This window comes from Typopeltis vanoorti, chromosome 5 (assembly GCF_054136105.1).
Source record: "Typopeltis vanoorti isolate ZY-2024b chromosome 5, IOZ_Tvanoo_1.0, whole genome shotgun sequence".
Lineage (NCBI taxonomy): Eukaryota > Metazoa > Arthropoda > Arachnida > Uropygi > Thelyphonidae > Typopeltis > Typopeltis vanoorti.
In genome coordinates this window covers 169,093,099-169,120,869 of record NC_143553.1, presented here as the reverse complement: position 1 = coordinate 169,120,869, position 27,771 = coordinate 169,093,099, and the positions used below count along the sequence as shown (strand labels likewise).

General features: G+C 36.6%; 1 protein-coding gene across 1 annotated transcript in view; it reads left to right on the top strand.

Annotated features, from left to right (window-relative positions):
• LOC150107048 (signal transducing adapter molecule 2-like) overlaps window positions 1–27,771 on the top strand; it is a 387,379-nt gene that overhangs the window by 165,125 nt on the left and 194,483 nt on the right. Inside the window, exon 8 of the mRNA XM_090392915.1 lies at window positions 14,614–14,702. Coding sequence (XP_090249041.1) covers window positions 14,614–14,702 — 89 coding nt within the window. The remainder of the gene's footprint in view (window positions 1–14,613; window positions 14,703–27,771) is intronic.

Genomic DNA, 27,771 nt, shown 5'->3' with positions numbered 1-27,771 from the left:
TTACATTCTCTCAATCTATCCTCACACTGTATGTTCCAAAGACTACTGACCACCTATGTGAATCTTCTCTGGACCATTTTTAACCTTACATATCTTCATCACCATGAAAACACAGTGACCAAATCTGTGCACAATAATCCATATTAGGTTTGATCAAGGCCTTCAATGGCATCATAACCTCTTTGTTTTTGCATGTCACGATCCTCCGCATCATTGCCATTATCCAATGTGATGTCTTCACAACTTGTGCAGTGTGGCCCCTGAATTTCAGGTCCTTGTCCCCACCACTCCCAGATCTCTCATCTCCTCTGCTTCCTTTAAAGTATCCCCACCAAGTGTATAGTTTGCATCCCATCACTGTTTACTAAATTTCAAACCTTACATTTTGCAACATTGAACTGACAGTTCCACTTACCTGCCCATTCATGCAATCTATTCAAGTCCCCCTGTAAGGCCAGAATATCTGCAAACAGCTGCATATCACCATTTAAACCCATCCCAGTATCATTAATATATAAATTGAACAAATTGGTCCCAAAACCGACCTGCAATACACCACTAGTGACTTTTCTCTTTCAGGATACTGCATTCCCATTTACAACTGACTGATATACCTATCTGACAGGCAGTCACCAATCCAATTCAGAAGTCTGTTATCCAATCCCATCTGTTTCATTGCCTTGATTCTTTATACTAATGGCAGGAGTATCCATAATAAAGGAGATGAATTGGTGGTGCTGATAGCATTAGCTGGTACAAAGAATATTGGGGTCTCTGAGACATGGTTGATGGAAGATGATATACTAACAGGAATAGAAGTAGCAGGGTACAGCATTTTTTCGAAATAGGAAGGGAAAACACGGTGGTGAAGTACTGCTTATGATAAGTGGCGACTTATGTCCTCTCAGAGTGGAGGATTTGAAAGGCAAAGGCACTAATGGTTTTGAAAGCATATGGTGTCAGGCAGAGGTGCATAAAACAGGATATTTAGTGTGGTGTTGCTACAAGCAAGGGAGCATAGAGAGTGAGGATCAGGAAATGTTTAGGCAGTTTGAGCTTGGCAAGTGCAAGAAGAATGATGGTTATTGGAGATTTTAACTACAGCACTATAAATTGGGAAGAGGAAACTGCATGTAATAATAAGGGAATAGAATTTCTAGAATTCTTGAGGAACAAATGTCTTAGGCAACATGTAGCAGAATGAACATAAGGTTCAGGAGTTTTGGATTTGGTCATAGCAGATGAACTGATAATAACTGAGATGGCATCTCTGCCCCCAGTTGGAGAGCGTGACCATGTGGTTTAGACTTGGAAGATGAATAGGCATGCAAGAATATCAAAGAAAGATGAACTGAAGGTCAAAGAGTGTTGGATTTGCTCATAGCATCCGAAGAGGTCTCTGTCAAGAATATGCCTTTTACCACCAATTGGTGACAGTGATCATGCTGTACTTTCTTGGGAAGTATCTAATTATATTGATGCTCCGATTAAAACAGGTTACATGATGAACTACAAAGTGGAAATTATGATCAACTTGGGATAATACTATCTTTGGTCCCATGGTATCAGCCACTGAATGGGAAAAATGTCAGCAATGCATGAGAATCTTTGAAAAAAGTGCTTAAATGAGGAAGTATCTGAATGTATCCCTAGTGTTCGAAGAATAAATAGGTTGGGAGTGAAATGGATGTCCAGCCTTATTAAGCAAGAAATCCACAAGAAGAAGATGACGTGGAAAGAATATCCTGAGAATAAGAGTGAGAGGAGTTATGAAATATATAAAGCTCAGGCCCAGAAAAGTAACGAGAATTGTGAGTAAAGCTAAATCATCATCATCATCATCATCAAATTCCTGCCATGTACCCTCAAGGGGTGTACAGGATATGACAGTACTACATGAAAAAAATTACATCATTACTAACTTCCTATCTACAGTTTTCCTCCAAATCAGTCTGTTACTTGTCAAGACTCCAACATTATCAGATCTTATATTTCTATCGTCTAAGGCACTTTGTACCGTATCAATCCACCTATATCTTGGTCTTCCTCTGGGTCGTTTTCCTGCCAACCTGGCAGAGAACACTTGTTTTGCTAATCTTTCCTCTCCCATTCTATTTAAGTGACCATACCACATTAGATTAGCTCTGCTAATGCATTCCTGGATGCTGACAATGTCAAGTTCTTTCCTAATATCCTCGTTTTTAATATGATATTGCCATTGATGCCATCTGTTCACACCTATAATCTTTCTCAGGACTCTCATATCTGCGGTCTCTAGTCTTTGGTCAAGTATTTTACTTCTGACCCAGCTCTCAGATCCATAAGTTAAAACTGGTTTGAACACTGTCTTGTATACAGCTAATTTAGTGTTCCGACTAATTTCTCTCTTATTCCATATGAATTTATTCAATTGACTTCCCACGATACCAGCTTTGCTGATTCTGTTGTCTATTTCTATATTTAATTTACCATCTTCAGTAAAAATTGTGCATAAGTAGCTGAAATGTTTTACTTGTTCCACAGGTTCTCCATTCACAACACAGTTGACATTTTCAATGATTCTGCCTATTTTCATTGTCTTTGTCTTTTTATTGCTGACCTTCATACCATATTTATTACAACAGCTATTAAATTTAGTCAGAGAATCTTGCAGACTTGTAGCGGATTTATTTAGAAGTATAACATCATCCGCATAAAGCAAAGAGCTGACATTAACATCTCCAATTTTGATATCAGGTTTAATACCACTTTCCTTCATAATGTGATCCATATAGATAATGAATAACAGAGGGGATAATGTACATCCTTGTCTCACACTAGATTTAGCATTAAACCATCTTCCTGTACTTCCTTCAATTCTAACTGCTGACTTACAACTCAAATAAAGACTTAGTATTGCTTGATATAATGTCCCATTGACACCATATAACTGCGGCGTATTGTATAGCTTCTCTCTTGGCACCTTGTCATATGCCTTTTCCAGATCGACAAAACTTAAATACAGATCTTTGTTATATTCCCATGCTTTCTCGACTGTTTGTCGTAAAGTGAAGATCTGATCCTGACAGCCTCTATTTGGCCTGAATCCAGCTTGTTCTTCACCAAGCTTTTCTTCCACAATTCTTCTCAACCGTTTCTCAAGTATACTTGCATAGATCTTGCCAGGAACACTCAGTAGGGAAATACCTCTGTAATTCTCACATTCAGTTTTATTTCCTTTTTTATATATGGGTACTATGAGAGCTCTACTCCAATCATCGTGAATTCGTCCCTCTGTCCAGGCTTTCTGAACTATGCAGTGCACTGTAAGACTTTTATACCACCATACTTCAGCATTTCTGGTCGAATATCATCTACTCCTGCTGCCTTTCCACATTTCAAGCCTTTGATGGCTTTTTCTACTTCAAGTATGGATATGTATTCCTGACTCCATGCCTGGTCAGTGTATTTTATCACTGTGCTGTCATCACTGCTTGTTTCATTTAGCAGTTTTTCAAAGTAATTACTCCATACTTCAAGGATATCTTTTTCTCCTGTTTTCATGTCACCTTTATCATCTCTAACTCCTTTTACAGCACTCTTTCATCCATTCCTAAGCTTCTTCAACAACCTCCAGAATATTTTGCCACCTTCTTGATATTTATTTTCCATATTCTTGCCGAAGTCCTCCCATAACTTTTGTTTAGCTAGTTTTACACACTGTTTAGCTTTCTTACATTTGTCTCTGTATTTTGTAAGAGTAAAAGCTGACTTATTTACCAGGAACTTTTGATATGCTTTCTTCTTTTCCTTCACTGCCTCTTTAACTTCCTGTGTCCACCAGGGAGTTCTGATTTTTTTATCCTTGCACACAACCTCACCACATGCCTCTCTGGCAGAATCAATCAATGTTTTCTTCAGAGTTTACCACTGAATCTCCAAGGTTTGATTCCAGTTCTCAAACTCTTTCATTTTCTTTTCAATAATCTTTCTGTATTTTAGTCTACAGTTCACATCTGAGAGCTGCTCAACTTTTATTCGCTTTAAAACTTTCTTACATGTTATTCTTTTCAATATTAAATTCAATTTTATCCTGCTCAAGACTAAATAGTGATCACTTCCAATTTCAAATCCTCTGTACACTCTGGTGTCCTGCACCAAGGAAAAGACATCACTATCAACAATAACATAGTCAATGAGACTTTTCTTATTCCTAGCTTCTTCTCTCCATGTGAATTTGTGCACAATTTTATGTTGGAACATGGTGTTAGTAATAACCAGTCCATGTCCTGAGCAGAAATCCAACAGATATTTGCCATTATTATTAGCTTTGCTCTTTTCTCCAAATTTTCCCAAAATATTTTTGTATGTCTCACAGTCATTTCCTACTCTGCTATTTAGATCCCCAACAAGGACCAACTTTTCCTTTTTCATTGTGTCAGTTGCTTTTTCTAAAGCGTCAAAAAATTCCACCACTTCAAAAAATTCCTCTACTTCTACCTTAGTAGAACCTTCTGTGGGACCATAGGCACAAATAAGTCTCATTGGCCAGTTCCCCATTCTCATATTTTCCCACATTACTCTACTTGAGACTGACTGCCATTCAAGAAGATTAGCCTCATATGTAGTGTTGAATACTATGGCTACTCCTTCTTTTCCTTCATTGTCATTGCCTGAATATAAGATTTTGTATTTATTGCTCAGAAAGATCTCACCAGTTTTGGTCTTTTTTGTTTCAGTCACCCCTATTATGTCGATCTGGTACTTATCTAATTCCTCAGCTAGCTCCATTTCTTTGCCATTCAGGCTTCTTACGTTGATAGTACTGATCTTTAACTCTGGTGATGTTGAGTTGGGGTTTGTTTTCAGATTTGTTCCAGTAGCTGACTTTTCGCTGTTCACCCTGGTTCCCTGGCGAAAACAACGGGAGCCTTGTTTAACCGGGCGAAGCCCCAGCCGGCATGAAATTTTGTCATGTTGTACCATCATTTTTTATTTTGGCTAAATTGTAAAGCTAAATTGGAGTATGAAAAGATATTGGGTATGCAAACTAAAGGCAATCCAGAAGAATTTTGTCGTTATGCCACAAGCAAAAGAAAGAATAAATGTGGAAGAATAACTTTATTGAATGCAGATGGTACTCAAGTGTCGGAAGCTAATGAGATTGTTAAAATAATGAGTGCTCACTTTGCCAAGATACATCAACCAGGTGTATGTAACGTCGTGCACAGTGCTACTGCTACATTGGATGAAGAGTTAGAGATTCATGAAAATGAGGTTGAAGAGCTGTTGCATGACCTGGATAAGAATTTACAGTAAAAGTTTTAATAAGTAAATATTTCATCCTAAGTATCATAGGACATTGTCAGTACAGTTAATTCAAACAATACTAGGAATGACATACAGTTAGGGTGCATGATTACAATGGAATCCCAATATGCATGCAGTAACGTGTTATAGAATTAAATTAAAATATTATAAAATATTTAATAAATTATATATTATTTTATAAAAAATTACTAATGATTTAATGATGCCAAATTTTTGAGATGGATGATGAGCAGAAGAATTGAGAATGTAGCGACCTGAAAATGTTGGCTTGTGATAGACAGAAGTGGAGTTGGAACCATCTTCTTTTCTTTGGATGTGTAAATCCAGAAAGGAGATACCCTGTGGAGATTCATTTTCTAGCATGAATTTGATGTGAGGATGAAGAAGGTTTATTTTATCTAGAAACAGGTGTAGTTCTTGTTCGGAATGACCCCAAACATCAAAGACGTCATCAACATACCATAGCCAAATTTTTGGTTTGGGTTTAGACATGAACATTTTTTTTTCAAGGTATTCTATAAACAGGTTGGCTAAGTTTGGTGATAAGATAGATCCCATTGCTGTTCCTTCCTCTTGCTTGTAAATTTTCTTTTTCCAAGTGAAGTATCTGGGTGTAAAAATAAATTCACGATTTGTTTTTACACCCGGATGTGCAAATTCAAGATTTGCACATCCAAAGAAAAGAAGATGATTCCATCTCTACTTCTGTCTATCGCAAGCCGACATTTTCAGGTCGCTACATTCACAATACTTCTGCTCATCATCCATCTCAAAAATTTGGCATCATGAAATCATTAGTAACCAGAGCGCACAGATTCTGCTCCTCTGAAGAATCTCTAAAGTAATAATTGGAAATAATCAAAAATACAGTCATATTAAATTGATACAATCCTAAAACAACTCAAAAATTCATCAGTCACTTCCCCACACATCAACCTAGACAAGAATAGGATTCCCATACCTTATGTCAAAGGCATCTCCAAACGTCTTTCAAATATTATGAAGAAATACAAACTTGCTACTACATACAAACCAATCAATAGATCTATAACTTGTTACCTTCTCCTAAAGACAAACTCTCACCTCTGATGCTACCTGGCGTGTACGAAGTACCATGCCCCTGTAAATTGTCTTACTATGGACAGACAGGTAGATCTGCTCATAAACACATTTCTGAACATGAAGACCATATGCGTCTTATCAAACTGCAGAAATCTGGCCTCGCACAACATGGAGTTGAAAACCCAAACCATGGGATCCATTGGAAAAAGACCAAACTTCTACATAGATCTTTATATAAACATGAATGTTTCTATTAAGAAAGTGCTGAAGCCCTACTTCACAGACCAAATCTAAACTATAATGACGTTCTTGCTATCCCTAAAGTATGGGAAATTGTCATATAAAATTGTGTGAAATAATTTTTATATATGTTATCTTATTTTAATGTAATCTTTTTTTTCCCTCCAGATATATAGTTTAATTTAATTCTATGACATGCTACTGCACGCATATTGGGATTCCATTGTAATCATGTGCCCTAACTGTATGTCATTCTTAGTATTATTTGAATTAACTGTACTGACAATGTCCTATGATACTTAGGATGAAATATTTACTTATTAAAACTTATTACTGGGTGTGTGTTTGTTTAGTTATGAATTCTCTACAGGTTTCATTGTACAATAAATGGATAAGAATTTGCTTTAGGGAAAGATGGAATATCAGCCCATTTGATAAAGGAATATTCAGCCGAATTTTCACATGTTTGCATAACTTAAGTCTTAGCTCAGGAATGGAAGGAATGTATGATAGTTCCATGGTACAATGTTGGTACAAAAACTGATGTGTCTAACACACCGACCTATCAGTATCTCTGGTGTGGTAGTGAAGATTTCAGAGAAGTTAGTAAGAACTCGCATACAGAAATGGGTAGACAAACATTCTGTACTCTGCAAGGAACAACATGGGTTTCTAAAGGAAGGTCATGTTTTAGCAATTTGCTCATATTTTATAACAATGTTATGGCCAAGTTGGATAAAGGGAATGGATACAATGATACAATATAATAATGTTGGATTTTTCTAAGGCATTTGATAGGCTACTACACGAAAGGCTGTTGCATAAACTGGAAAATATGGGATTGGAATATAAATTCTTGACTTGGATCAGGAGATGGTTGACAGACAGATATCAAAAAGTGGTATACAGTGGTGTGAATCTGCCAGATTTAAAATGATGTACCTCAGGGTTCAGTCCTTGGGTCATTATTGTTCAATCTATACGTTAATAACATTAGGAAGGATCTAACATCAGATGTGCAATTGATTGCTGATGATGTGAAGATAGGCAGGGCAATCAGAGGTGCTACTGATAATCAGCAATTACAAAATGATTTGAATAGACTTCAAATTTGGGCAAATGAAAATGGCTGTCAATTTAATATTAGTAAGTGTAAAGTTATGCACTTTGGCATGATTAGAGACAAGAAACTGCAGAGGCAAGGGATCTTGGTTTATTATTATGATTACTGAAGGATCCCATGGAGGAGTGCTTAAGGATCAAAGCTGTATAACTGAGAGGAGACCTCCACTTAGCCTTTAAAGGAATGCGGAAAACCGACCAGGGCTTCTGACCTAATGTCCAATCCTTACTTTCTCGTGGTGGTGCACCCTGTTGGGTATCTACTTGGATACTGAACGAATGAGGATGAGCTGGCAATTTGGGATTTAGCCAACCAAATTGTATTCTTATTGGCTAAACCAAAATAAAAAATGATGGTACAACATGACAAGATTTCATGCCCGCTGGGGCATCGCACTGTTAAACGAGGCCCCCCCCCCCCCATTGTTTTCGCCAGGGAACCAAGGTGAACAGTGAAATGCGAGCTACTGGAACAAATCTGAAAACAAACCCCAACATAACATCACCAGAGTTAAAGATCGGTACTGTCAACGTAAAAAGCCTGAATGGCAAAGAAATGGAGCTAGCTGAGGAATTAGATAAGTACCAGATCAACATAATAGGGGTGACTGAAACATAAAAGACCAAAACTGGTGAGACCTTTCTGAGCAATAAATACAAAATGTTATATTCAGGCAATGACAATGAAGGAAAAGGAGTAGCCATAGTATTCAACACTACATACGAGGCTAATCTTCTTGAATGGCAGTCAGTCTCAAGTAGAGTAATGTGGGCAAATATGAGAATGGGGAACAGGACAGTGAGACTTATTTGTGCCTATTGTCCCACAGAAGGTTCTACTAAGGTAGAAGTGGAGGAATTTTTTGACGCTTTAGAAAAAGCAACTGACACAATGAAAAAGAAAAAGTTGGGCCTTGTTGGGGATCTAAATAGCAGAGTAGGAAATGATTGTCAAACATACAAAAAATATTTTGGGAAAATTTGGAGAAAAGAGTAAAGCTAATAATAATGACAAATATCTGTTGGATTTCTGCTCAGGACATGGACTGGTTATTACTAACACCATGTTCCAACATAAAAATGTGCACAAATTCACATGGAGAGAAGAGGCAAGGAATAAGAAAATTCTCATTGACTACGTTATTGTTGATGTTTTCTCCCTGGTGCAGTACACCAGAGTGTACAGTTATTTGAGTTGTAAGTACAGAGGATTGGAAATTGGAAGTGATCACTATTTAGTCTTGAGCAGGATAAAATTGAATTTCATATTGAAAAGAATAACATGTAAGAAAGTTTTAAAGCGAATAAAAGTTGAGCAACTCTCAGATGTGAACTGTAGACTAAAATACACAAAGATTATTGAAGAAAAAATGAAAGAGTTTGAGAACAGGAATCAAACCTTGGAGATTCAGTGGCAAACTCTGAAGAAAACATTCATTGATTCTGCCAGAAAGGCATGTGGTGAGGTTGTCTGCAAGGATAGAAAAATCAGAACTCCCTGGTGGACACAGGAAGTTAAAGAGGAAGTTGAAGGAAAAGAAGAAAGCATATCAAAAGTTGCTGTCAAATAAGTCAGCTTGTTCTCTTAGAGAATACAGAGACAAATGCAAGAATGCTAAACACTGTGTAAAACTAGCTAAAGAAAAGTCATGGGAGGACTTTGGCAAGAATATAGAAAATAAATATCAAGAAGGTGACAAAATATTCTGGAGGTTGTTGAAGAAGCTTAGGAATGGAGGAAAGAGTGCTGTAAAAGGAGTTAGAGATGATAAAGGTGAAATGAAACTGGAGAAAAAGATATCCTTGAAGTGTGGAGTAATTACTTTGAAAGGCTGTTAAATGAAACAAGCAGTGATGATAGCACAGTGGTAAAAAACACTGACCAGGCATGCAGTCAGGAATACATATCCATACTTGAAGTAGAAAAAGCCATCAAAGGCTTGAAATGTGGAAAGGCAGCAGGAGTAGATGATTTTCGACCAGAAATGCTGAAGTATGGTGGTATAAAAGTCTTGCAGTGCCTGCACTGCATAGGACAGAGGGACGAATTCCCGATGATTGGAGTAGAGCTCTAATTGTACCCATATATAAAAAGGTTAATAAAACTGAATATGAGAATTACGGAGGCATTTCCCTACTGAGTGTTCCTGGTAAGATATATGCAAGTATACTTGAGAAACGGTTGAGAAGAATTGTAGAAGAAAAGCTTGGTGAAGAACAAGCTGGATTACGGCCAAACAGAGGCTGTCAGGATCAGATCGTCACTTTATTACAAATAGTGGAGGAATCATGGGAATATAACAAAGATCTCTATTTGAGTTTTGTAGATCTGGAAAAGGCATTTCATAAGGTGCCAAGAGAGAAGCTATTCAATATGCTACGGTTATATGGTGTCAATGGAGCATTATATCAAGCAATACTTAGTCTTTATTTGAGTTGTAAGTCAGCAGTTAGAACTGAAGGAAGTACAGGAAGATGGGTTAATGTTAACTCTGGTGTGAGACAAGGATGTACATTATCCCCTCTGTTATTATCTATATGGATAACATTATGAAGGAAAGTTGTATTAAACTTGATATCAAAATTGGTGATGTTAATCACAGCTCTTTGCTTTATGCAGACGATGTTATACTTCTAAATAAATCTGCTACAAGTCTGCAAAATCCGCTGACTACAGGAAGATGGTTTAATGTTAAATCTGGTGTGAGACAAGGATGTACATTATCCCCTTTGTTATTATCTATATGGATAACATTATGAAGGAAAGTTGTATTAAACTTGATATCAAAATTGGTGATGTTAATCACAGCTTTTTGCTTTATGCAGACGATGTTATACTTCTAAATAAATCTGCGACAAGTCTGCAAGATTCCCTGACTAAATTGAATAACTGTTGTAATAGGTATGAAGGTCAGCAATAAAAAGACAAAGACAATGAAAATAGGCAGAATCGTTGAAAATGTCAACTGCATTGTGAACGGAGAACCTGTGGAACAAGTAAAACATTTCATCTACTTAGGCACGATTTTTAGTGAAGATGGTTAATTAAATATGGAAATGAACAACAAAATCAATAAAGCTGGTATAGTAGGAAGTCAATTGAATAAATTCATATGGAATAAGAGAGAAATTAGTCGGAACAGTAAATACAAGACAGTTCAAACCAGTTTTAACTTATGAATCTGACAGCTGGGTTAGAAGTAAAACATTTGACCAAAGACTAGAGACCACAGATATGAGAGTCCTGAGAAGGATTACATGCGTGAAGAGATGGCATCAATGGTAATATCATATTAATAATGAGGATATTAGGAAAGAACTTGACATTGTCAGCATCCAGGAATGCGTTAGCAGAGCTAATCTCAAGTGGTATGGTCATTTAAACAGAATGGGCAAGGGAAGATTGGCAAAACAAGTGTTCTGTGCCAGGTTGGCAGGAAAACGACCCAGAGGAAGACCAAGATATAGGTGGTTTGATAGGGTACACAGTGCCTTAGACGACAGAACTATGAGATCTGATAATTGATTCTTGTAGACCAGCATATACGTTGGTTATGCATTACTAAATCACTTAAGGAATTGAACAACGTAGATACGAATATAAATTAAATTACACTTTAATAAATATTTCCAATATTTTGGCAATGTCACGTTGCCATTTTCAAAAGGAACTTACAAAAAAAAAGCACGTGCACGTTGGCAATACAACACAGTAGCTGAAAATGAAGAGATGAAGCTATTGTTCTCCTAAAAGTCCTCATGGTGCCCTCTAGTGGGCTAAGTAGGTGTTCTTGGCTGTTGGGCTGAAGGTCTGCTGATGTAAGCCTCCCAAATTTGGGGCAGTCGCATACAACCAAGTTTGTTGAAGTTTGGAGAGTTTCTTAGGGCTGAGGCTGATTCCATAAATAGTCTTTCGAATTTGTATTTGCTACGGTGTATTACTGTAGCTTTCTTCCACCGTATTCTGTAGTGTGTATCCAGAGCATGGTCTGCAAGACCAGAATGGCTGTACTTGTGAAAACAGATGTAGTCCTTGTGTTCAGAAATTCTGATATTCGCTGTCCTGCCTGTTTGGCCAAAGTAAGACAGTTTACAACTGCAAGGGACCTTGTATACACCAGGTAGGTCTAGCGGAAGTGGTTGGTCTTTGGTGGAGCAGATAAGGGATGCCAATTTTCTGTAAGGCTTATAACAGGAGGTCAGTTAATGTTTTTTTTTTTTTTTTAAGATTTTGGTAATTTTTTTCGAGGTGCCTCGGATGTAGGGAATGGTGATGGATTTAGAGTAATCATTTTTTTTGGTGGGGGGGGAGGGGCTGTGGTTTGTAGGTTTTAATATTTTTTGGATTTTTTTGGTGGGGGATAGCCATCGGCTGAGAAAGTGTTGAGGATGTGATTTAGTTCAATTTTTAGGGCCATGTCGTTAGAACATATTAGTTTACCCCTGTTGTATAGTGTTTTCAGCACTCCATATTGTTGTGTGTGTGTGTGGGGGGGGGAATTGTTGGTGAATGTATCTGCCTGAATGGGTGGGTGGGTTTTCTATAAACTGAGAAAACCAAGGTTCCATCAGTCTGGCTGGTGACTAGTGTGTCTAAGAAAGGGAGGCTGTTGTTTTCCCCTTTTTCCTGGGTGCACTTGATTCTGGGGTGTTGGTTGTTTCAGTGTGTTAAGAAGGAGAGGAGTGTTTCAGAGCCTTGTGGCCAAATAGCGAACACATCATCAACCTAGTGAAGCCATATGGTTGGTTTTTGTGGGACAGAGGTAAGGCTTTTTCTTCAAAGGTCTCCATAAAGAAATTGGCCAAGGGTGGGGAGAGTGGTGAACCCATGGCTGTCCCCTCTATTTGTTTATAGAATTTTCCCTGTCAAACGAATTAGCCTGAGTTCATTGTGAACTGAAATAGGGCTGAGATATCGGGAGAAAATTTAGCTAGGATTAGCTGTAAAGTTTCTTTGAGTGGGACATTTGGGAATATGGAGGAGACGTCTAAGCTGACCATTATGTCAGTATGTTGGAGTGTAAGGTTTTCTATGCTGGCTTTAAAGTGGGCTGAGTTTTTTATGTGTGATGGTGTGTTGCCAGTATAGTGTGTGAGCTCTTTGGACAAATGTTTAGCTAATTTGTATTTTTGGGAATCCGTAAATATGGGGGTGGGGGTATAGAGTTAAATGGCTTTAATCTGTTGGTAACTTCTACAGACCAAAAAGTGACTTTCTTAAGGAGCCTGTGAAGTTTTCTAATTTGTGAGTTGGTGGGATTGTATTCGATAGGGAGGTAAGTAGCCCGATCTAATAGAAGAGCATTAAGCTTATCTGTGTAGTCCTTTTTGGTTAAGTACCACAGTTGCATTTCCCTTATCTGCTTTAGTGATAACTAATTCTTTATTATTCCTCATTTCCTGTAGAGCTTTCTTTATATTCCTTGTTGGATATGTTGGTTTTTGGTTGTCTTGCTTTGGAGACAACATAAGCTACATCCAGTCTTACACTGTTGGTGATTTGGTGTGGAAGTTGGCGGATTCCGTGTTCGATCTGGATCATAATATCCAACCACTTCCCCTAGACCTACCTGGTGTATACCAGGTCCCTTGCAGTTGTAAACTGTCTTACTTTGGCCAAACAAGCAGGACAGCGAATATCAGAATTTCTGAACACAAGTACTACATCTGCTTTCACAAGTACAGACATTCTGGTCTTGCAGACCATGCTCTGGATACACGCCACAGAATGCGGTGCAAGAAAGCTACAGTAATACACCGTAGCAAATACAAATTCGAAAGACTATTTATGGAATCAGCCTCAGCCTAAGAAACTCTCCAAACTTCAACAAATTTGGTTGTATGCGACTGCTCCAAATTTGGGAGGCTTACATCAGCAGACCTTCAGCCGAACAGCCAAGAACACCTACTTAGCCCTAGAGGGCACCATCAGGAATTTTAGGAGAACAATAGCTTCATCTCTTCATTCCCAGTTACTGTGTTGTATTGCCTACATGCACGTGCCTTTTTTTTGTAAGTTCCTTTTGAAAATGGCAACGTGACATTGCCGAAATATCGGAAATATTTATTAAAGGGTAATTTAATTATATTCGTTTCTACGTTGTTCAATTCCTTAAGTGATTAAGATCTGATAATGTTGGAGTCTTGACAAGTAACAGACTGATTTGGAGGGAAGTTGTAGATAGGCAGTTGGTAATGATGTAGATTTTTCATGTAGTACTATCATATCCTATACACCCCTTGAGGGTACATGGCAGGAATTTGATGATGATACATATGTAAAAGTGAAGAGTTGCAATTATTAGTTTGTTCTTAAATGGCTATATTCACAAGAGAAAAAATGACACAAATCCCAATTAATATTCTTTGAAAGAAATATCACACCTCTCTGATGAAACATGGAACTAAGTGGCTTTAAAAATTATATAACTGATATTTGGATAATTTATAAATCATTGTACTGTTATAAAGAATTAAATTAACTAAATAATTTAACAACAGATAATTAGTCTCATTATTATTATTATTTGACACCTCTAGGGAGTCCAAAGACTCATCAAGGGAGAGTGTGCCAACAGCATCGAACAATTGTTCCCCTTCCAACTACTAACTGCGCTCAAACTTTCTTAACTAAGCGATTAGTAGCAGAGGCTCTACCAATCGATTCCATTATTTGAATTAATGGATCATAAATTAGTGTATTAGTAAATCATAAATTTTCTGTGTATGCTTCACTGTTTTAAAAATTGCAGTTATCATTGGAAATATTTGTACTTTTTATTCACATTCTGCATTATCCAATCTTTACTGTAATTTATTTATATATATATATATATATATATATATATATATATATGTTTTTTTTTGTTTATTTTTTAGAGATAAAAATTGGTGGAAGGGTTCTAACCAAAGAGGTGTTGGTTTGTTTCCTGCTAATTTCGTTTCTATAGACCTTGATGCTCATCCAGGTATGATTTCTGAATTGCAAAGATTTTGTTTTTAATCTTACTATTGGTATGCTTATTATTGTGCAAATTGTCCCTTCTTTGATGTTATATTATTCATGAAGTGAGAGAAGATATGAAAGTTATTGAAAAAAGTGAAACAAATAGTAAGAAAGAAAGATCAAGTTTGTTGCCACAGCACGATAGAGATGAGTTGAGGTGGAGGACCATGATTATATAGGTTTTGCTTAAGTAATAGACTGCATTTTGTAGACTTAATGCTGAATTTCATGGACAGGACGTATATAAGGTTAATGGATTGTATTTAAATGGAACTGGAATTAGTGTTTCAAAAGCATTGGTCACTAAAAGTATGGACTGTACAGACCATACAGATGAAAATACAGACTGAGAGAAGCTCGAGTTATTAGGGTGAATGCAGGTGACCATGTGCAGGTGAAGTGAGTTAAAAAAAAAAAAAAAAAAAAAAAAAGGAAAAAAGTGGAATCTAGTCTCTGATAATGAAAGCATATAAAGAAATTGAAATGGGAATAAAAATTAATAGTATTAGAATTAACAATATTAGATTTTCTGATGATTTGGTGTTTATAGCGAAATCAAAAATAGTTACAAAATGTGATTGAAATACTAATCAAAAAGAGTCAGAATTATGGCTTAGTATTAAATACGAATAAAACCAAGTATATAGTAATAAGCAAAAAACAGCAACAAAACACAAATTTAAAATATCAACAGGATTCATTCAAAATGTAAATGCTTATAATTATTTAGAGGTAATGATTACAGGAGATGGAACAACAGTTATGAAAATAAAATCAAGAATAGCTAAGGCAAAGGAAGCGTTTTGGAATAATAAATTACTATAATAAATGACCTCTAGAATAAATAAACAGACTAAAATAAGAATAATAAATCCTATGTATGGTCCACGTATGGATGTGAAATGTTGACATACAAAATGCATAATCAGGAAAAGTGTAGACCTATGAGATGTGGTGTTATAGGCGAGCACTGAAGATTTACTGGAAGAGGAAAAAAATTAATGAAGAAGTATTGAAGTTAATGGGAATCACGAGCTATTTCAAGATCAAAAGAATGGCAGAAGATCTGACATTGGTGTACCATGAATGTTGTTAGCCTAGATGTCCCACTGCGGGGCAAAGGCCTCCCTCAACATCTCCTGCTCTCTCTCCCTCTCCCCTATTCAGGACCACTCTTGTCCATGTGACACCAAGCTGTTTTTTTGATGTCATTTCTCCATCTTTTTCTCTGTCTTCCAGGTTTTCTAACTCCTTCTCTTGACAGTCACTCTGTTGCTCTCTTTGATCATCTTGATATCTTGCAAAGTGGCCTGCCCAATCCCATTTTGATTTTCTAGCTCTCCAAATGACATGTTTTATTTTTGTTAAATCTCTTAAGTCCTTGTTCCTTATTCTGTTTAGTTTAGATTCTGAAAGTAAACTCCTCTTCATTGTCCTTTGGCAAACTTGGAGCTTTTTTGTCTGTGTAGTAGTTAGTGCCCAAGTCTGGGAACCATAAGTCAAAGTTGGCAGGGCAATCATATCTAATAATTTTTTTTTTTAGACAAATGGTGATGTCACCTTTCATCCAACGCTTCAGTCCCTAGTAGCTCTTCCAAACACTGTCGATTTTGCACTGTATTTCAAGGTCAAAGTGTTTTGACAAGGAGATCATTTGTTCTAAGTATTTGTAGTTTTCTACATGTTCTATTATAGTATTTTTAACATCAATGGGAATATGTTCATGATTTGTCATTAGTTTTGTTTTATGATAGTTTATTGTTAGCCCTATTTCCTTGCTTTTTTGCTCAATTCATATCTTGCTTGCTCAATTCAATTCATCGATCATCAGATTAAGTTAAGAGCATCTTCATCAAACAGAACATCATCCACAGAACGTAGATTGTGTAACATCTTCCCCTGTATATTAATACCATAATAATCTCAATTGAGATCCCTGAAAATGGCTTTGAGGGCTGCTGTAAAAAGTTTGGGAGTAATGGGATCACCTTGTTTGATGCCTCTCTCCATCCTAAAGAAGTCGTCACGTCCCTCCAACCTGATAGATGCTTCACTATTTTCATAAATGGTTTGAAGTAACCAGATATATTTTTCCTCGATTCCCAGCAAAGGTTGGTTGATTGGTAGAGTTTACTACTAATAGCTCACAAAAAAAGTTAACTAAGAAATTTGTTTGAAAGATATTATAATATTTTTTTTTTTTTTAACACAGTTTATTATCTTTCAAAGAAATTACATGAGTGTAGGGTACAGTTTGTTACATGTTACTAAAATTATTAGAATTAGAACAGCGTAATACTATAATTAATTGTGATCCTAACAAAAACAATTGACAGTTGGTTTTACATATAAACAGTTAAACAGCTGTTTTTGCATTTTGTCATTTACATTTTAATTTTACAATTCATTTTTATTCATAATTCACATTAACAATTACTTTTTTTATTATTAACATACTATATGCATTCATTTCACTTTACACAATAATAATTTTTAAAAAAATAAATAAATAAAAATCGACAGCTGCATCCATGAACAATGAGACTTTGCAATTTTACAACTTTAATAATATTTTTTTTTTCAATATAATAAATTATTTATTTATCTTTTCTTTTTTTTTTCTGTTGATCTCGGATGAGATGTCATGTCTCAGCTTGCATCCTCGAAGCTTTTTAATAAGCTTATCTGAGGATGACACCAGTTAGATATATATTTTCTTTTTTTTTAATGATTTGATTGCTGTGTTTGAAGTAGGCTGATATTTGGGAGGTCAAATGAATGATCTAAAAGGTCTGATCAAAGTGAAATTGCCTATATATTCTGGTGTTATTGCATCTATCTTGATGGTTCACATTTTTTTATTGTGGTCTTCTTTCTTGAACTAATTAGGAGACTTTTTTTTTTTTCACTGTGGCAGCCTTTCTATGTCTTCTGAGCTATTAATTTGTATCGGCTTTGAAGTTTGTGACTTTCTCAAGAATATCTGGGCATCTCTGATCCACAAAAATTGATAATTTTTTTCTGTTTTTGCTTTTCTTGCTTGGTACAACAGATTCTGGTTGAATGGTGTTAAATATTCGGATAGGAAGATTGGCATATTATCTTGCAATGCGCTCAAGTCCTTGGCAACTGGTTTTTTCTGTCTGCTGGCTTTAATGAGATTGTCTCTTGTGGACTTACTTGTAAGATGAACTGACTGGTGCAGGTCATGGCAGGCCTTGTTTTTTGCTTTTCCTAGGAATCCGATTTACGGTCTGAATGTCGTTAAGCTGTAGTTGGATATCAATTGCATGCCCTAATTTTAAAAACTACGTCTCTGAGGGTTTTCTGTGGGTGCAGTTTCAGGAAGACCGTTTATGACAAGATCTTCTTTATGTTGTTGCTGATTTAAACATTTGTATTGTAGTTTTAGAGAATGAAGTTCTTGATGGAATTCGGATGTCTCTTTCATCAAATTGTGTTGCCTGTCATTTAGTATGTTAATGCTGATTTTAAAACTATAAAAAATGGGAGCAGCGATATCACCATGTGCCCATTCGTATGCCTACACAGCGCCCTCTATAATAATAATAATAATAATAATAATGTCTTTCAGCACTTCTGTCACTGCTAAATTATTATGTTTGACCATATCTTCATATTCGCTAGATTTTTTTGTTTGTTCGTTCTGTTTGTCAAGGAGTTCTTGCACAAGATCTACTAAGCTGGCTTTTATAGTCTCTAGACCATTTTCTATTAGTATATTTAAAGAGTTGAAATTATAGGACTCACCTGCATTTTTTTGTCTGTTCAGTTTGTCGTCTGATTTTGCCTCTGGTATAATCAGCTGCATCGTAGGTGGCTACCTTAGGTGCGTTTCTTTGTTCTTCCTGCAGAGTATGCACTTCCATTTCTCGCGTGTTGCATAGGATTTACGTTGCCAGGTTTCTGAAAAGCTGGCACATTTTAAGTGTAGAATAGAATCCTACTGCATTTCATACAGGTTATATTATTTCCATCGGACGATAATTCCTCCATTCATTTGATATGCTTCATGACTCACCTGTCTTCTCTTGAGCAACTATGGCGTTATTGTAAAGATGGCGATGTCCTTTGTTCTTTGCTCGTTGTTGACTGCGGTCCTCTCTGTTCACTTTTCAACACTTCAAAATTTAATTTCTTCTTAGCCGATTTTGGTGAATTTTATATCACTGTCTTCGGCATGACAAGTGGAGTTACTTGGGAACACTTTCACATTAAAAACAGGAGTTGGAACCACTTTAAAACTATAAAAATTGGGAGCAGCGATATCACAGTGCACCTGTTCGTATGCCTACACAGCGCCCTCTATAATAATGTCTTTCAAAGCACAGAAAAGAGGGTAATGTGGAATCAATGTCTCTATGGAATCAAATGCTTTGCTATGTTCAATGAAGACTATATATAAAGGTTTATTGTGTTCTAAATATTTTTCTACTATTTGATTAACTGTGTATAGACAGTCCCGGCCTAAGTGTGGTGACTTTGGGGTGCAAAGTATTTTTGCGTCCCAAAGTCACCACGCTTAGGGCGCCTTTTAAAGGTTACAGTGGTTTAATATTAAATTTCCATACATTTTTACAACCGTTTTTCATACTTTCACTATTGAAAAACCTTACATTTTGATTGTTCTGAATTTTCATGTATTTAATAATCTAAAGCTTTGATATAAAAAATTAATATACATAATAATAAGATCAAAATGTCACTAATAATAAAAATAACAAAAATCAAAGATAGTTACATTGAATTCAATGTAAAAGTCACATATATATATTTACAAGAATTTCTGTTTTCGGGATTTTGCAGATGCAAAGTCGTGAAGTAGATCTTCAAATTTGATTTTTTTAAAGAACATCTGTGCTCTTTAGAGATAGTTGCCAGTCCTGTCAGTCGCTCTCGAGACATAGTTGATCTCAAATAATTTTTAATAAGTTTTAATTTAGAGAAACTTCTTTCACACTACGCTACAGTTATTGGGAGAGTTAACATGATTCTCAATGCAACTGCCATATTAGGAGCAAAATCATTTGCCAAAATGAATTGCAGCATATCTAATGGTGTCCTATCTGATTTTTTTAAAGGGGACAGTGCTGTTATTTCCTCTAACATTTCCAAGCCATGCAAGTCGGTCTCATTGATATCATTTCAGTTTGTTAGTGCTGCTTGTAGATCCAAACATTTTTTTTAAAAGTTCATCTTTAGAAAGGTTTTTTAATTTATTTACATCACATAGAAAACTGAATAAATTACTGGGTTATGTAATTGCATAACTCTTTCCTCTATAGAAATTATTACTACATTGTAGACATGGAAATAAAAATCTACGTTAAATTGCATCTTCAAATCAATTAGGGATTCATCAGGAGCAGAGTTAAAAGTTTTTCATCGGGAACAAATAAGATTCTTTATGGAGAAAATTGGTTGGACCTCTAGATCAGCAGCAATTTTTTTGGCCTCTTCTAGACATTCATTGAATGCAATATCCGACCGACATTTCTTTAGGATTTCTAGGGTTGATTTTAATATATCAACAACTTGAGAAATGCATATTTTTTTCTTCCTGTGAATACTTACTGGCTATGTTAATGGTCTTTAAAATTATACCAGATTATACAATGTTTCTGCTTCATGTCAAGAAATTGGATCAAAGAATGAATCTTGACTTAGTTTGTAAAGGGAATCATAAATTTCACTGGAATGAAACATGAAAGGTTTGATCGCCTCTATTCTACTTTCCCATCTAGTTTCACTTATGGCTTTAAAGTTAAGTTAGCAACATTTTTAATTAAAATAGACCAACGTCTTGTAGATTCACTCATAAAAACATAGATACCTTGTATTAATCTAAAAAAATGAAACAGTGATATGAGATGATTTAGCAGCATCATTGACGACAAGATTCAAGGACTAAGCATGGCAAGGAACAAAAAAATGCTCGATTATTTGCACCAAGTATCCTTTTATGAACAACCAAAGGTCTGCCTTTCATGTTTGAAACATCGTTATAACTTTAACCACGCATATTACTTATGGGAATACCCGACTTTTCAAGTTCCATAAAAATAGCATCGGTAAGTCCTGATGAAGTTGTTTTCTCTACTGGAATGAAATTTAGGAAGCGCTCACAAATTTCTGCCCCTTGATTGATGTTGACAAGACGTATTATTATTGACATATGTTCAATATTGCTTACATCTGGTGTACAGTCAACAATTATTGAATAATATTTCGCCTGCTTTAAATCTTCTAATATCTTATTTTGCACTGCCAGAGACATTAGCTGTATTAGTTCATTTCGAACAGTTTCCCCTAAATAGTGATTATGGAGTTCATTTGATTTTATTCTTTGCAGATACTCTGCCATGACGGAATCAAATTTTGCCAGCAGTCTACTAATCGTAGATAATTACCCTTGTTGCTTTCATGCAATCTGTCTGATGAGCCCCTAAAAGGGAGACATTGATGGCCAAGAAATTCGACTATAGCTAATAGTCTTTTTAATACTCCTTCAATGATGAGTTTCAGCACTCAAATTGGTTTGCAAATATGAATCTAATGTTTTATTACTAAAAACGCTTTTCTTGAGTTCTGTCTATTTTTTATGTGATTCAAAGTGAATTGATGAGGTTTCATGTTCTTTAAGGGTTTGAATCTCCAGTCATTATAACTATCTTCAATAATAGAATTTTTTGTCAAACTAAAAAGTTTACAAAAAAGCAAAATACTGCATTTTTAATGAGTGAATAAACAAGCCATATTCTATTAATCGCCTCTCCATTTCTCAGTTCCTTTTGATGTTTGCAACTGTAAATCGTCGGTTATTTTTATCTTTAGGGTAATTAATATCTGCTCTTGGCTTTATTGGTCCTTTTAAAACTGCCTCTAATCTAAATGAATCTGTGATAACAGATGGCCAGGTTGCAGGATCCGACATATTGTCAACGATTCCATTAACTCCAAGAACAGAATTGATCGCACTATCTGCCTCTCCCGTAGACATATGCTCAATTTCAAAAGAAGGCTCATTTTTCTTGTCTTCGAGGACCACATTTTCGCTTGTTACAGATTCTCTCAAAGCTGGATGTTCTTTTAAGAATTTTTGTAAAGACTGATTGCTTTTTCATTTCTAATTGAATCTGAGCTTTTCTCTTGCTATATTGGGCACCTGATTTTTTTTTTTACGACCAAGCATCTTTTGTTTAACTGTAACGTAGGAATAGTATTTTAATTTTTTATGATAATTAAATCAAAATATAATATAATACTGAATATTATTGTAATATTATTAGATATTTTTATGGCAGTAATATTTAAAATAAAAATGTAAATATCAATCATTGTAACGATCAAATACTTTAATCACTGTCAATTTCATTCCTCTAAGTTTATTTTTAACGAATTGTGCAGTTAATTCATCAAAAAGCAAACATAAATCTATTATAAATTATATGCAATCAGTTTAAATTACTTGAGGTCACTGAGCCTTATGTATTTCTGAAAAACATTATTAATATGATCGGAAAAGCAACAAAAACAATTCCACACCATGAAATAATTAACTTTACTTACCAAATACAACCTTGATGATATCATTGTAACCAACCGCTTTGGAAAATTAACTTTTTAACAACTAGTTAATGTAAAATCACAAAATTTAATTATCAGACAATTTTATTTCTCTTGAAATTAACACACGAATTATGCAACCACAAATAACTAGAGATGAACTCTCACTACTGATGCTATGAGAACGACAGGCCAGATGAGACTAATCTCCTAAAAATGCTTCCATTTTGCAGGAAGGGCTTGGAAACATTCTTAGAAAAACATTTCCACGAACCTCACACTTTGTATCCCTTCCCTTTTACCCGTTAACCGGAGAAAAGGGAAAGGTTGTCAGTGACCCGAACCCTCGTCTATGGGCACCGTTTGGTCACTTTGTTAAGAGGTCAGTAAAAAAATCAGAAGATCTGAGAGAAATTATTTCAAGAAAAGAATGAGAGAGAGAGAGAGTATTAAGACACAGAAAATGAAATGCTCAGTTTTCTTTCGCTTTTTAGTCCGATGTCTCCAAACAACATATCCAAACGTCTTCACCCCCTTACCTGCTGAATATCTTTGCTGATTTTCCTCAGCTGCCAACACAAAGGAATTTTCCAAATATTTTCGAATCAATCTGCCCCCCCCCCACCTGCCCCAATATTTTGCTGCCCCAAGCGATGCTTGGTTCGCTTGCTTGTATGGTAGGGCCGGCTCTGTGTATAGATGGTCTATTAGAAAATTTTTTCCTGAAACCTGCTTGTTCATATGGTTGTTCAGAATCCAGATAGTTACAAATTCTTTTGAGGATTATTCTTGTAAAAATTTTATAGTTGTGTAAACTTATAGGCCTGTAGTTGTTTATATCTGATTTTATGCCTTTTTTGTGAAGAATTATTTCTGATTTCAACCATTGATGAGGGAAAATCAATGGCTGTGCTAATCAATGGCATATGATGATTGCTAACCTCCAAATTGGAGAAGCTACTTAAGAAGAAGATGATACAGTATCTCAAGATTTGAGAGTACTGGATCTAGTGAAAGCATTAGAGGACTTGTCCGTAGCTGCATTGTCTCTGATTGGGAAGAGTGATTATGAAGTCTTTATCTAGGAAAGCCAAACCTATAGAATGTTTCACTTGAGGAGAATATATGTGGTGATTACAAGGCAGGTGATTATGAGATGTATGGAGTCGAGCAATGCGAGGGAGCTTTTGGAGACCCCATCCCATATGCAGAAGCAGTATTCGATGGTTGGGTGGACTTCTGATTTGTATAAGGTTAATAGCTGTTCAGGGGTGAAGTAACGTCTTGAGCAAAATAGAAATCCTAGTTTTTTTACAATGGTTCTTATGTGTTTGAGCCAGGAGACATTTGATGTCAGGGTAATTCCAAGAAGAGAAATCTCAAATTGTCTGGAAATTTGGGTATTGTCAAAAATAATACTGGGAGAAACTGGTTCTTTTTTTATGAGAAATGAGACAGTACTGGGTTTTATTTGCATTGAAATTGACTATGTTATCTGAACCCCCATTGGAGGATGGCTTGGAGGTCTGAATTAAGGGCAGTGGTGGTTGCTGATCTGTAGGTTGAGGTGAGTTGTGTGGAGTAAAGTTTATCAAAAGAAAGGGAGGAGTGCAATGTGCTGTCATCTGCAAAACTGTGTATTGAGTTGGAGGTAAGATGAAGTAGGTCATTGACATATAGTAGGAAGACGGTTGGTGAGAGGACAGAACCTTGAGGAAACCCAGCATTAGTTGAATGGTGAGAGAATAAGGTGCCATCCACCACCACACATAGTGAGTGTCCAGACAGAAAGTTGGCAATCCAATTACAGAGGTCTTGGGATAGACCAAATGATGGCAGCTTGCTTAGTAAGCCCTTGTGCCAGACCCTGTCAAACTCCTTGGAAATATCAAGTCACTGCTTGAGATTCACAAACTTCTCCATGGCATTTGACCAGAGATGGGTGACATATGTGAGCAGATCTCCTGTTGATCGGCAGCGACAGAATCTATACTGGCAGTCGTTTATTAGACAGGTAGCTTCAAGGTAGTGTCTAAAATTGATTATTTTAGACAGGACTGAGGTGAGCAAGATAAGGTGGTAGTTGGATGGCAGCGACTTCCCTTTTTGGGAATGGGTTGAATATAGGCCAATTTCCAGGCTGTGGGATAGATACCAGTGGAGTAAGAGTGTATATATGACATAGGACAGGAGACAGTTCTGGTGCACAAACCTTCAGGACAATTGGAGGAATGCCATCAGGGCCAGGAGACTTTTTTGTGTCTAATTTAGACAGTATTTTGCTGATCTCTTTCTGGCAAAAGGATATAGGGGACATTGTATGTTGAGCATCTGAAGTGGTTGGGGGACATTTGCCATTGTCAATTGTGCATGCATTGGAGGCAAAGTGTGAGATCAGGAGATTAGCCTTTTCTATAAGAGATGATGCAATGGAGCCATCTGGATATGATAGAGGTGGGAATAGTGTTGGGCAAAAGTTGCAGCCGATTGCTTTGGCGAGAGACCAAAAGGCTCAGCTGCCATTTGGACAGTCTGCTAATTTCCTGCTTTTTCTCTTTCGAACTTTGTTTTGGAAGCATTGATTGTTTTTTGCATTTCTTTCGGGCTTGGGTGTAAGTTCTAAAGGAGGATGGGGTTCTTGATCTGAGCCAGTGGTAATATGTTTGGTTTTTTATTTGTACTGCCTTGGCACATCTTTTGGAAAATGATTTAGTTAGAGAATGGCAGGGTTTAGTTAGAGAATGGCAGGTCAGAATACTGTGGGGAATGTATGATTCCATGCCAGTGAGAATTACTTTAGTTATGAGTTCAGTGCTTGTGTTTGGGTTGGAAGGTCGGAAGCAATAGTCTAACCATGGGAATGAGGCATAGAAGTTGTGGAGGCTGTCCCACTTGGCACTGTCATAATGCCAAAGTATTTTTGTATTGGAGTGGCTGTGTAAGCATTGTCGCATGGGGGAGGAGATTAACACTAGGTTGTGGTCAGAATTGCCTAGCTGGCCCTCTACTTTCGCTGTGTATTTGGATGGGTCATTGATCAGGAAGAGGTCTAGGGTGTTTGGAGAGTGTTCAGAGATGCTGAAACATTAGTGATGGCGAATGTTTCAGCATCTCTGCCTACAAAATCTATACAACTGGAGGAGGAAAGCCAGTTGATATTGTGGACATTAAAATCTCCTAAGAGGATGATTTTGCTGTTGGGAAAGTGGGACTGGAGAAAGTCAATTTTTAGGGAGAGGAAATTAAAGAGCTCAGAGTGGTTGGTTGCATTTGGGGGAGCGATAGAGATAGCATCTGAATTTGACTGAGTTGGGTAGGAACATTTTCATCCAGAGAAGATCAAAGTTGGCCGATTCTAGGTTGAGTGCTCTCTGGCAAGGTATGTCAGAACAGATGCCACCCTTGCGTCGAAAGGAGTTAGAGTGTGTAGTTTGGAAGGTTCAGATGAATAGTGCTGGAGGGAGGTGAGATCTGAGTTTCTGCCAGAAATAATAGGTGGGGTTTGGTAGACTGCAGGTGGTAGTGGACATTATTAAGGTTGGAGTTTGGGTCACGGATGTTAGTAAAGGGGATTTGTAGGGTTTTGTGAGTCATATGTTTGACCACTGGGATACTGCATGTTTCCTATGCAGTGCCTGCATACTGGTCACCATGGTGGCTGCTAGTGGCGTCACCATTTTGATGTTTTTTCTGTAAGTTGTCTTCAAAGATGGCATCCTTGTTCGCTTTGTGCAAATGATAAATCTGGTCGAGCACGTATGTGCGACTGGGACAAGTGTCTTGGAACTTGTTGTTGATTGCCGCTATTAGTTTTGATGTGCTTGTTGGCGTGTCGCAAGTCACTTTTACGAGGCGTGGAAAATTCATTCCATCCTTGCTTTTGTTTATGGGTCTGACACGATAGCATCTGACGATATTTTTAGGGTCGATGTCGCATTCTTCAGCTAGTTTGATGATGTCATCTTTTAGTGCTTTTCCGTTTTCTTTTGGAAAGTTCAAAATGATCGTGTTGAATTTTTTTTTCTCACCTCCATCGAGTCTTGCATCGTTGATACGATTATTTCACGGAGTTCATTCGCTGGAGAGGTGAATTTCCATTGCGCTGCCAATTGTCAGTTGATTCAAACTTGGTTTCTAATGTGCTTATTTTGGAGGAAAGAGTTTCGTTCATAACACTGATGTGTTTTTCGAGGCTTTCTATTCGTTTTCTTAAGTTCAGGAGCTGTTTTACAGATGGGAGGCACAGCGAACAGAAATAGGGCTGGTTAAGGTCTATATATATCTTGTGTGCCATTTCGTCCATTTTTGCACAGGAAGTGTGGATAATGGATTAAACTAAATATATAATTTCTTGATATCTTTAATTTCATCATCATCATCATCAAATTCCTGACATGTAACCTCAAGGGGTGTACAGGATATGATAGTACTACATGAAAAATTTACATCATTAACTTCCTATCTACAACTTTCCTCCAAATCAATCTGTTACTTATCAAGATTCCAACATTATCAGATCTTATATTTCTCTCGTCTAAGCCACTTTATACCGTATCAATCCACCTATATCTTGGTCTTCCTCTGGCTCGTTTTCCTGCCAACCTGGCAGAGAACACTTGATTTGCTAATCTTTCCTCTCCCATTCTGTTTAAGTGACCATACCACCTGAGATTAGCTCTGCTAACGCATTCTGGATGCGGACAATGTCAAGTTCTTTCCTAATATCCTCGTTTTTAATATGATATTGCCATTGATGCCATCTGTTCACGCTTCTAATCTTTCTCAGGACTCTCGTATCTGTGGTCTCTAGTCTTTGGTCAAGTGTTTTACTTCTGGCCCAGCTCTCAGATCCATAAGTTAAAACTGGTTTGAACACAGTCTTGTATACAGCTAACTTAGTGTTCTGACTAATTTCTCTCTTACTCCATATGAATTTATTCAATTGACTTCCTACCATACCAGCTTTGTTGATTCTGTTGTCTATTTCAATATTTAATTTACCATCTTCACTAAAAATCATGCCTAAGTAGCTGAAATGTTTTACTTGTTCCACAGGTTCTCCATTCACAAAACGGTTGACATTTTCAACGATTCTGCCTATTTTCATTGTCTTTGTCTTTTTATTGCTGACCTTCATACCTGTTACAACAGTTATTCAATTTAGTCAGGGAATCTTGCAGACTTGTAGCAGATTTATTTTGAAGTATGACATCGTCTGCATAAAGCAAAGAGCTGACATTAACATCATCAATTTTGATATCAGGTTTAATACAACTTTCCTTCATAATATGATCCATGTAGATAATGAATAACAGAGGGGATAATGTACATCCTTGTCTCACACCAGATTTAACATTAAACCATCTTCCTGTACTTCCTTCAATTCTAACTGCTGACTTGTAATTCAAGAGAGAAGCTATTCAATTGAATATCTTCTCTCTTGG